Genomic DNA, 12,146 nt, shown 5'->3' on the forward strand with positions numbered 1-12,146 from the left:
GGCAAGCAAGGAAAGATGAAGTTGAGCGAACGAAGGCTAGTTTCGGAAAACAAATGTCATTTTTTTGCCAAGAAAAGCAGTGAAAATGAAGGAAATACCCATGCCAGCTGTGAAGTCACAAAACATATTGCAGAAAAGATGAAGTGTACTGGCAGTGGTGCATATTGTTTGTCCTGAAAAGAAATCTTTATCAGCCTGTCAGCAAGAACAATATTGAAGAAATATCACATGTTAAAAGTTGTTTAAGGGATGCCTGCAACGAATTGCAACTTTTTCAATTGTGCTTGATGAGAGCGCAGGCTTGAGAGACACTGCTCAGCTTGCAGTGTTTGTGCGAGGAGTGACATCAACTTTTCCAATTTTTGAATTGTTATTCAACTAATTGCAACGCTCACTCAATTGGCTGGTGTATGTCTAGGGGAAAATTCGTCCATCCACCAAACCGCACCTCCCGTTTACGTGGATGCTGTGAAATGCACACTAATACAAACTCGCACATACAATATCAAACTGCACACCATGTACGTTCACAGAATACACTTTATAAATCTTACTAGAACTAAGTGATCAATAGCGATACAATATATATGAAAGAAGAGAAAGGAAAGAAAAGGTGCCAGAACTTATCAGGGTTCAGTCAATTAGTGCACAATTGTTGGACCTCAACCACTGAAGACTTCGGTCCACTATTCGATCTTCTCCGACCTCCATGGCCCGCGCGTCTGGGACCACCCTCGGTGATCGACCAGAGCGCCTCCAGCACTGTCCACCTTCCTCACGATCTCCTCCCCAACTCCCCAAAAGTTTATCTCATCATGGTTAACTGTCAGATCCCCATTCTGCTAACGGATCTTAGTAATTTGACATTTAACCAAAGCATTCTTCAATTGACTAGCTAACAGTTTACCCAATTTATCACTATGTATATAAAAATCAGATCTGGTTTTCATTAATTGATTTTCAATCGAAGATGTAAGTAATAAACTATGTTCCGTTTGAAGTTCAACCCTTTGTTTGTAAAGCTCCTTACTAGGAGTAGTCGAATATTTCTTGTCAATCTCTTTAATTTTATCAACCAATAAAAGAGTTTCCTTCTTAATGCGTTTTCTCAGACCAACAGAGTAGGAGATAATCTGTCCACGTATATATGCTTTACAAGTGTCCCAAAGTGTTCCGCAAGAAATATCATCCGTGGAATTAGTTGAAAAGAAGAAATCGATCTGTTCCTTAATAAATTTAATAAAATCCGGATCTTGCAGTAAGGTAGAATCAAATCGCCATTGTCTAGCACTAGAAGCTGTATCCGTAAATTTAATAGAAAGTTTTAATGGAGCATGGTCAGAGATGGCTATAATATCATAATTACAACCAATTACCGATGGAATAAAACACGAGTCAATAAAAAAATAATCAATTCTCAAGTAGGAATGATAAACATGTGAGAAAAATGAAAACTCTTTGTCCTTAGAATGCCGAAATCTCCAAATATCAAAAATTCCATTATCAGTCAAAAAAGAGTTAATATAAGTGGCCGACTTATTAGATAAAGTCTGAGTAGATATAGATCTGTCCAACAAGTATTTAAACAACAATTAAAGTCACCACCCATTATTAACTTATATTCATTTAGATTAGGTAGAGAAGTAAATAAGGACTTCAAAAAATCGGGATAATCCACATTTGGAGCATAAACATTAACCATAGCAACCTTTTTGTTAAAAAGTAAACCATTAATTAACAAAAATCTACCATTCGGATCCGAAAAGATATCGTGTTGGACAAATGCAATAGAGGAGTCAATAAAAATTGAAACTCCCTTTACTTTAGCATTCGAATTCGAATGATACTGTTGACCCCTCCAAAACCTAAAAAAGCGATAAGTGTCCTCTTTCCTCACATGAGTTTCTTGTACAAAAATAATATGTGCATTGAGTCTTTGGAATACTTTGAAAATCTTTTTCCGTTTAATCAGATGGTTTAAGCCATTTGTATTCCAAGAGACAAAATTAATGGTCTGAGCCATATTTCTGAAATCAACCCTTTGGTATATAAAGGGTTAACCAAATTATGAACTCATGCACCCGGAAGAGGAACAAAAATAAGGGGCGGACCTGGAAGTGACCACATCGTGGACATTTTAGTAGTTTAAAATCAGCCCAAATGAAGAAACTAAAAAAAACTGGTGTAAAGAACCAGTTCTAAAAGATTTAGAAAAAGACCCCCCACCCCCCACCCAAGAGGAGAAAAGACCTCCCCAGCCAGGAAAAGGCTGGGAAAAAAGAGAAATGAAACTAAATCTACCCCCATATCAGCAGAAGGCAACTCCGTATATAAAGGATAAAAAAGATCCACCCAAACTCTAAAGAAATAATAATCACTATACTAAAACCAAACTTCTTAATATAATTGCTAGTAAAAAAAGCAAAAACAATATAATCACTAGTAACTTATAAATCGGGTTAAAACCCAAACAAACCAAAAAAAAAATTTAAACTGTGGTAAGAAATGCATTATAGGAAGAAGGCGAGAGAAAAAAAATGGCGAAATAAAAAAAAAGCCAAAAATATTTTAGAGAAGAAACCGCCATTGACCAAAGCTAAAGTACAGTGATTGAAGTAAGTAAAATAAAAAGATTAGTACATCAAAAAAAACTTTAACTAGAGTATAAAATATAGAGTAAACCTACACCAATAGCCAGAAACAAAATCTGGTTTTGGAAACAAAAACCATCTTGCAACGATCAAAATCACTCATTTATTAGAGATGAGAATCCGCAGCAGTAGGGAAGTTCTCATTCAGAAAGCTTCTCGCTTCAGATGTAGAAAAGAAAACACGCCGTGACGCATTGGGAGACGATATTCTGAGCTTCGCAGGGTATAAAAGCGCAGGTTTTAGATTTTTCTCATAACATTCGGACATCAGAGGTTTAAAAAGAAGCCTTGCCTTCATTACTTCTGGACTAAAATCCTCCACTAAACGAAAATTGAATTCTTGAAATTTGACCATCCCTACACGCTGAGCCACACGAGTAAGTTGCTCTTTAACATACACATAATGAAATCGGACAATTACAACCGGTGGTTTAGCTGAAGCACTTGGTGATCGACGCACAATTCTGTGAGCGCGATCGAGTAACGGAGGACTGTCTGGGAATACAGAAGGGAACGCATCCTTTAAAAGTTGAGCAAAGTACTTTGAGGGGTCCCCTTGTTCAATACCTTCCGGGAGACCAAGTATGCGTAAGTTCTGTCTTCTGGACCGATTCTCAAAGTCGACACTCTTGGCTTTAAGTGTTTCCACCTATTTAATCGTCGAAAATAATTTCTGCTCCAGTTTTTCGATTATCAAGTCTCGCTTCCGAGCGTCCTCTTCCAGAGTTGCGATTAGAACTTGCTGCTGGTTAACTACTGAATCCGTCTTATCCATATAATCCTGAAAGGCCTTTATATCTTGTTTGAAAATTTGTCGTTGTTCTTCAAATTTTTCATTTAAAACCTCCAATAACATCTCATAAGTCAATTCAGTGCGCTTAGGATTGGTCTTTTTCTTCCTCCCGTTCCCGTTAGAATCTTTCCCAGGTTCTCGCCCTTTAGATCTAAGAGCCATTTTTGTATTCATTTCTTCAAAATTCACAATAAACTCTTAAAGATAAGTCCAAAAAAGTAGCAAGAATCTTTTGGTGTAGGTAAAAGTAAGTTAAATAAGGGTGATCATAGGTTAAAAAAAGTAAAGGTTATGGAGCGAATCTGAAACAGTGCTCACTCCATGAGCGTCTCCTGCTGACCTCGAAAGAATAACACCTATCCCAATTGGTTAACAAATGAATACAATTCTCAGTATCAGTAATCATAACCCAAACAAGCTGCAGGAGAAAGCACTCTCTCACCAGTTACCATAACAAAGAAGCAACCCTACTTTTACTTAACAAAGAAGCCATTTTGATTAACAGACAGACAGACATACTTTATTGATCCTGAGGGTTGGTTGCACCAACCAAGAATAGAGTAGAAATATAGCAAAATAAAACCAAAAATAATTAAATGATAGTAAGTAAATCATGCCAAGTGGAAATAAGTCCAGGACCAACCTATTGGCTCAGGGTGTCTGACGCTCCAAGGGAGGAGTTGTAAAGTTTGATGGCCACAGGCAGGAATGACTTCCTATGACACTCAGTGTTGCATCTTGGTGGAATGAGTCTCTGGCTGAATGTACTCCTGTGCCTAACCAGTACATTATGGAGTGGATGGGAGACATTTTCTAAGATGGCATGCAACTTGGACAGCATCCTCTTTTCAGACGCCACCATCAGAGAATCCAGTTCCACCCCCACAACATCACTGGCCTTACGAATGAGTTTGTTGATTCTGTTGGTGTCTGCTACCCTCAGCCTGCTGCCCCAGCACACAACAGCAAACATGATAGCACTGGCCACCACAGACTTGTAGAACATCCTCAGCATCATCGTGCAGATGTTACAGGACCTCAGTCTCCTCAGGAAATAGAGACGGCTCTGATCCTTCTTGTAGACAGCCTCAGTGTTCTTTGACCAGTCCAGTTTATTGTCAATTCGTATCCCCAGGTACTTGTAATCGTCCACCATGTCCACACTGACCCTTTGGATGGAAACAGGGGTCACCAGTGCCTTGGCCCTCCTCAGGTCCACCACCAGCTCCTTAGTCTTCTTCACATTAAGCTGCAGATGATTCTGCTCACACCATGTGACAAAGTTTCCCACCGTAGCCTGTACTCAGCCTCATCTCCCTTGCTGATGCATCCAACTATGACAGAGTCATCAGAAACCTTCTGAAGATGGCAAGACTCTGTGCAGTAGTTGAAGTCTGAGGTGTAGATGGTGAAGAGAAAGGGAGACAGGACAGTCCCCTGTGGAGCCCCAGTGCTGCTGACCACTCTATCTGACACACAGTGTTGCAAGCGCACGTACTGTGGTCTGCCAGTCAGGTAATCAATAATCCATGACACCAGGGAAGCATCCACCTGCATCACTGTCAGCTTCTCACCCAGCAAAGCAGGGCGGTTGGTTTTGAACGCACTGCAGAAGTCAAAAAACATGACCCTCACAGTGCTAGCCGGCTTGTCCAGGTGGGCGTAGACATACGCAGTAATATAAAAAACCCTGTACATAATTCCTATGAAGGACACGGTTACTGGAGCAGACATTTTTGAAGCTTTGTTGAAAATGATGTCAGAAATTAAACTTAATGTGTCAAAGCTAACTGGCATCACAACTGATTGGGCACCAGCAATGGTGGGACAAAAAAAAGGCATCATCGCATTGCTGCAAGGACAAATGGAAAACCTCAGAATCACACAGAAACTGGTTAAAATTTATTGCATTATCCATCAAAAGGCATTATCTGCCAAGTCTTTGAAATTAAAGGATGTTATGGACATTGTTGTGAAGGCAGTGAATCTGATCCTATCTCATGGATTGAATCACCACCAGTTTCAGCAGTTTTTGTTGGATAAGAAGGCAGAATTTCTGCAATGTACGCTGGCTTAGCCGAAGGTCAATGCAGGAAAGAGTATTTGCATTGCATGACGAGGTGGTAATATTCCTTGAAAGCAAAAATGAGGATGCTTCACATTTTCATGATCCTGTTTGGCTTACAACCTTGGCATTTCTTGTGGACATTACATCTCATTTAAATAACTTGAATTTACAACTTCAAGGAAAAAAATCAGCTAATACATAAGATGTATAGTCATATTGTGGCCTTTAAAAGAAAGCTGCAATTGTGGGAGTACCAGCTTCAAAAAGGAAATTATGCACATTTTCCCACTTTTCAAAAAAAGTAAAGCACAAGATCCAGGCATTTTTGTGAATATGGTCCAAGAATTGAGAAAAGAGTTTTCATCTCGTTTTGCTGGCTTTCGCTTTCATGCAAATTAGTTCAAGCTGTGGAAGTGGACACTGCATCAGAAATTATTCAAATGGAGTTGATCGAGATGCAGTGTGATGACATACTGAGATTGAAATTTCATTCTGAAGATGTGTTTGAAGATGAGTTCTTTGATTACTAATTGTCATCCTTGGTTAAGCACAAATGATCATCTAGCACGAGTTATTCATTAATTTGAGGCAAAACATAACTAGATGTATTTAAATGGGTAATTCCCATATTTCAAGTTTTTATGGCATTTATCTGGTCCACCATCCGCTCATTAATACGTGATCCGGCCCACAAGGGCAAAAAGGTTGCCGACCCCTGTTCTACAGCAAGTTTGATAAACCAAACTTTACTTTAATCTGTAAAACAATTAAGAAATCTTGCGTTTTTTAAACTTCCTGGTTGACCTTCACAAAATGTTTGATAAGATTGACTGCTCAACCAGCTTAGCAACACCACAAGTACTATGTATCATAAGTATCAGAATTTCCTTTCGCACTGACAATCATCAAGAACAAAAAAGTTCATCCAACAGAAATTGCTAAATTGTGAACAGTTTTATTCAAGGTAAATGGAAAGCATCATCTGGGAAAAAATGTTAACAGATTCAACTGCCTCACCAATATTCTGCGATCCCCATGGCTTCTCCTTAAGAGTTTCTTTTGTCAATTTGAAAAACTACATTTTAATTCATCAGACTAATCTTATCCCAATCCTTACAACTAAACTTACCAAAACAACCTTCTTTATAACTTTCAACTATTCCTACTGGATTCATTTTCTCACAGAAAAGGCATGTGTATAATTTAGATCAACTCCAATAGTTTTTTTTTTTAAAAGGCTAATTACAGGTCTCCGAGGTAGAGAACACAAACAAAAATGTATAACCACACTCACAAACCTCTGGATCACATTTTTCTTCTTTTTGATGGCCTGACGCAAAGGTTCACGAAGAGTTTTCTGAGCAAAGTTTTGGAGTGCAGCATAAATGGTGTGTCGAATTGCATGATTGAACACACTCTCCATTCTACCCATCAACACTTGTAGCCCTTTTATCATTGCTATAACCTACATTGTAAAACAGAAAAATTATATTTAAGTTTAATAAACATTGCAGTTAACATAAACATTAAGCTGCTATAAATTGAGTAGAAAGTGTTATAATTTAGAAGGACAAACTAAAAATTGCATGCACAACTGATGTGCAAGTTTTTATAGCCATTACACACTCAAGAAATCACTCAATTGTAAAGGACAGATTAATCAGCCAAAAATAATAGTTCAACATACCTTCCTCTCAATGATATCAATAAAGAATTACTCTTTAAATATCAAGATATTTTATCCAAACTCAATGATTTTATTAACAGATATTAAAAAACTAGTGCCAATTCATCATTAGTTTTTCAAGATACTGCAGCCCTTTTCGAAGTGCATCAATAAACTCAGCTAAATTTCAGCTACTGGTGCTATTTTAAATGGAGGGCAATATAATTTGCCTTAATACAGCCTAACAGCATTAATACACAGAGGGATCTTAGGGCCTAAGTACTTTGCATGCTGAAAGTGACAAGTTGATAGGGTAGTAAAGAAGCCATATGGCAGTGGTTCCCAACCTTTTCTATGCCCCACACCCCTAGGAAATGTTTGATTGATGTTCACACCCCCTACAAAAATAATATCACATTTGAAGACGAAGAAGTCTAATTTCTAATTTTTGAACCACAAATTGAACCACATACAATACTGCGGGTGAACAAATTGAACTTAAAAAAATAAGCTTTTAACTCAGTGCATAAAATGCAAATATAAATTGAGCAATTAGTTTCTAATTTATTCAGAAAAAGTTGTAAACAGTAAATTGATGAGACTCCTCAACTCTAAGGTATAACTCCCAGGTAACACTGATGAGACTCCTCAACTCTGAGGTGTAACTTCCCAGGTAACACTAATGAGACTCCTCAACTCTGAGGTGTAACTTCCCAGGTAACACTGATGAGACTCCTCAACTCTGAGGTGTAACTTCCCAGGTAACACTGATGAGACTCCTCAACTCTGAGGTGTAACTTCCCAGGTAACACTGATGAGAATCCTGAATGCTGACTCGGGCAGCGGGAGACTGGAGTGTGCTTGGGACAAACGTTACTACCACTTCTCAAGGCACACTGGCAGCTGGCTGAGTGATGACTCGTGACTTGTCACTCAAGCACACAAGCCACTCTTTGTCTCACCCCCTGAAATTCCATCTCGCACCCCCTGGGGGTGCAGGCACCCCGGGTTGGGAACCCCTGCCATATGGTATGCTTGCTTTTATTAATTAAGGCGATAAGAGCAAGAAATCCTGCACTTTTATAGAACTCTGATTAGGCCACATATGGAGTATTGCATTGAATTATGGTTGCCCCTTTCCAAGAAGGATGTGAAGAATTTTGGGAGAGTGCGGAAGAGGTTTATTAGAATACTGTCTGGATTCAAGCACACGTCCTGTAAGAAGAGGTTCGACACTCTGGAGTGGCAGAGGCTGAGAGACCCGATACAAATTTGTAAGATTATGAGAAGCAAAGATAATAGAGAACCGGCATCTGTTTCACAGGGTTGAAATGTCCAAAACTCAAGATATGCTTTTAAGACATGTTTCTTTATAAAACACAAAAAATGATGGGTATCTGGAATACTCAGTCAGGAGTGGTAGTGGAGCCAAAGTAAAAAAAGAGGCATTTAAAAAGGTTCTTTTAAAATCAATATATAGAGAATGTGGGGCTATAGGCATAGGCAGTAACAACTAGATTAGTTAGGTATTTAATTTATTGAAGACAAAATTAGTCTGGTTTAACCTTGAAAATAGGACAGAATCATTGGCAGCAGTGTCATGGGTCTGGTGGCAGAGAAATATGTTGTTACTAGCTTTCCCATTAAGGATGTCAAACAAGCAGACTGATAACAGAGGCAGCAAGGATGGGACAAATGGCAGAGTGAGGGAGCTGGATGAGATCAGTATACACACAAAAGCTGATCCCAGATCTATGTATCATCTTCTTAAGAAAATAAGCAAGAACTGGTAGTAGGGAACAGTGCAAGAGTCATAGAACATTACAGCATATAAACAGACCATTCAGCCCATCTACTTCATGCCAAAATATTAATCTGCCTAGTATCATCAACCTACACCTGGACCATGCCCCTTCTATCCATGTACCAATCCAATTTTCTCTTAAACATTGAAATCAAATCTGTATTCACCTCTTGCATTAATAGCTCATTTCACTCTCTCACCACCCTCTAAGTGAAGAAGATCCCTTGTGAAGAAGTGTTACGTTTTAAGGAAGTACAATGGTTACAAACAGCTACATAAATGGAACGAGGCATAGGAGGAAATGGGTATTAAAAGAGTGCAGTCCCCCCCATCCCCCCATTCTAATTAATTTTTAGATAAACAACAATGAGAGTATAATGACCAGCAGCCATCTGGTACAGGAATTGCAAGGCATCTGACCAGAAGACCTTACAGTGGATTGTGAGGATTGCTGAGGAGTCTCTTTTCTACCTATCCAAGATTCTTATCAGAAGTGCTGTGTACGCAGAGCCCTTAATATTGTCAAGCATCCTTCCCATCTGTCCTGCAATTGCTTTGACCACCTACCAGCAGACAGCAGATAGGTATCATAGCATTAGGAAATAAACTGTTTGGGTGGGAAACAGCTTCTTCCCGAGGCTGTGAGACTACTGATCTCCCTGTCACCATCCAGGTCTCATCACTTATGAAGCCCTAATCACGTAATATTATTTACTTTTTAACTTCTGTTGTAAATACACCTTATGCAAAATGTCAATCTTATACCCATATAACAATTACAGCACGGAAAAAGGCCATCTCGGCCCTACTAGTCCATGCCGACACTTACACTCACCTAGTCCCACCAGCCCGCACTCAGCCCATAACCCTCCATTCCTTTCCTGTCCATATACCTATCCAATTTTACTTTAAATGACAATATCAAACCTGCCTCTACCACTTCTACTGGAAGCTCATCCCACACAGCTACCACTCTCTGAGTAAAGAAATTCCCCCTCGTGTTACCCTTAAACTTTTGCCCCCTAACTCTCAAATCATGTCTTCTTGTTTGAATCTCCCCTACTCTCAATGGAAAAAGCCTATCCACGTCAACTCGATCTATCCCTCTCATTATTTTAAATACCTCTATCAAGTCCCCCCTCAACCTTCTACGCTCCAAAGAATAAAGACCTAACTTGTTCAGCCTTTCCCTGTAACTTAGGTGCTGAAACCCAGGTAACATTCTAGTAAATCTTCTCTGTACTCTCTCTATTTTGTTGATATCTTTCCTATAATTCAGTGACCAGAACTGTACACAATACTCCAAATTCGGCCTTACCAATGCCTTGCACAATTTTAACATTACATCCCAACTCCTGTACTCAATGCTCTGATTTATAAAGGCCAGCATACCAAAAGCTTTCTTCACCACCCTATCCATGAGATTCCACCTTCAGGGAACTATGCACTATTATTCCTAGATCACTCTGTTCTATTGCATTCTTCAATGCCCTACGATGTATGTCCTATTTGGATTATTCCTACCAAAATATAGCACCTCACACTTATCAGCATTAAACTCCATCTGCCATCGTTCAACCCACTCTTCTAACTGGCCTAAATCTTCTGTAACATATTTTATTATTTGTTCATTTTTTTGTTGTAATATTACTTTATGTTGTCTGAGTTATTTGTACTGTGTTGTGCACCTTGGTCTGGAGGAATGTTGTTTCATTCGGCAGTATACACGTATATGGGTAAATGGCAATAAACATTGACCCTGAACAGTTCAGTTGATCAGGACAAGGGTCTCGCTGTTTAGTGATAAATCCATCATGATAATAGCCAAAGGACACATTTTACAGAGATTCAAAAACTATGCTGCGGAGGGGAAAAAAGGCCCGCAATTGGGAAGCACACAAAGTTCAAAATACAGACATGAATACCACTTTAATATTCAAAAAATAGGCAAAGCTAAGGAGACAATTTTAAAATTATTTAATAATGCATTTATGTCTTTAAAGTTTTTGTATAAGAGTACTGAAAATATATTTGCTCTTTCAATAAAATCTCAACTTAAAAGCTCATTAAGATTTAACAGGTAAATATTTTGAATTCCACCTCAACAAGTGCAAATTTCTCTTCACTCGTGTAATTGTATCTTGTTGCTCTTTCATATTCCTCTGCATTGTCTGGACATTCTTTATTGGAGTACTTGTCTGTAGGATGCACAAGCTTCCAAGAGTACTGTAAGATAATAAAGTAAACATGAGGGGAAAATCATATCATTTAACAAAAAAAATCGCTAATGCTGGAGATGTGATTTATAAGCATATATACTGGAAATATTTAAATAATCAGGCAATACTGTATCTTCCGAGCCATGAAGCAATTAACATTTCAAAATACACAACTTATTAACAAAATACCAAAATGTCACAAATACATCAGATATTTGCAAGTACAAAGGGCAGGAGGAGACCAAGAAAGGAAAATATGCACAGAATGATAGACAGAAAGTAGGAATGATATAATGAACAGGCAAAAAGTAGTAAAGTGTGCAAATGATCTGAAGTTGTTGAATATGATGTAGAGGGTAACAGATTGTAAACAAGCACAATTCAAGATGAAATAACTTTTACTTAACTTCATAGGAAAGAAATTTAGAGTTTATAAGGAGATGATGGGATGGGAATGGGGTAAATCATTAAAATACATGTTCAGCAATTACACTGAATGTTTTGCAGTTACCAAATTGGCATTTCATCTCTCCCATGTGGAAGATTACACCCAGAGAAGCAAACCCAGTTTGAATGCACAAGTTACAATTTCATTTGCAAGAGCAACACACACAAAATGCTGAAGGAGCCCACCAAGTCAGGCAGCGTTCACAGAACTGAACAAACAGTTGACATGTCAGGCTGAGACTCTTCATCAGGACTGGAAAGGAAGGGGGAAGATTCTAGATAAGATGGTGGAGGGAAGGGAAGGAGGACAAGCTAGAAAGTGATAGGTGAAGCCAGGTGGGTAGGAAAGGTAAAGGGCTGGAGAAGGAGTAATCTGAAAGGAGAGGAGAATGAACAATCGGAGAAAGGGAAAGAGGAGAGGTACCAGGGGAGGTGATAGGCAGTTGAGGAGAAGTAGTAATAGGCCAGAAAAAAGAATACCAGAAGGAGAAATTGAAG

General features: G+C 38.7%; 1 protein-coding gene across 4 annotated transcripts in view; it reads right to left on the reverse strand.

Moving 5' to 3' along the window:
• The window catches only part of cyfip1 (cytoplasmic FMR1 interacting protein 1), a 155,970-nt gene that overhangs the window by 59,079 nt on the left and 84,745 nt on the right, over positions 1–12,146 (reverse strand). For all 4 annotated transcript variants that reach the window (XM_073044136.1, XM_073044133.1, XM_073044135.1 and 1 more), the window contains exons 14-15: positions 11,083–11,208; positions 6,811–6,977 (exon numbers count right to left, since the gene is read on the reverse strand). In XM_073044136.1, the coding sequence (XP_072900237.1) occupies positions 6,811–6,977; positions 11,083–11,208 (293 nt within the window). The remainder of the gene's footprint in view (positions 1–6,810; positions 6,978–11,082; positions 11,209–12,146) is intronic.

The sequence above is a fragment of the Hemitrygon akajei genome, chromosome 4 (genome assembly GCF_048418815.1).
Source record: "Hemitrygon akajei chromosome 4, sHemAka1.3, whole genome shotgun sequence".
NCBI classification, from domain to species: domain Eukaryota; kingdom Metazoa; phylum Chordata; class Chondrichthyes; order Myliobatiformes; family Dasyatidae; genus Hemitrygon; species Hemitrygon akajei.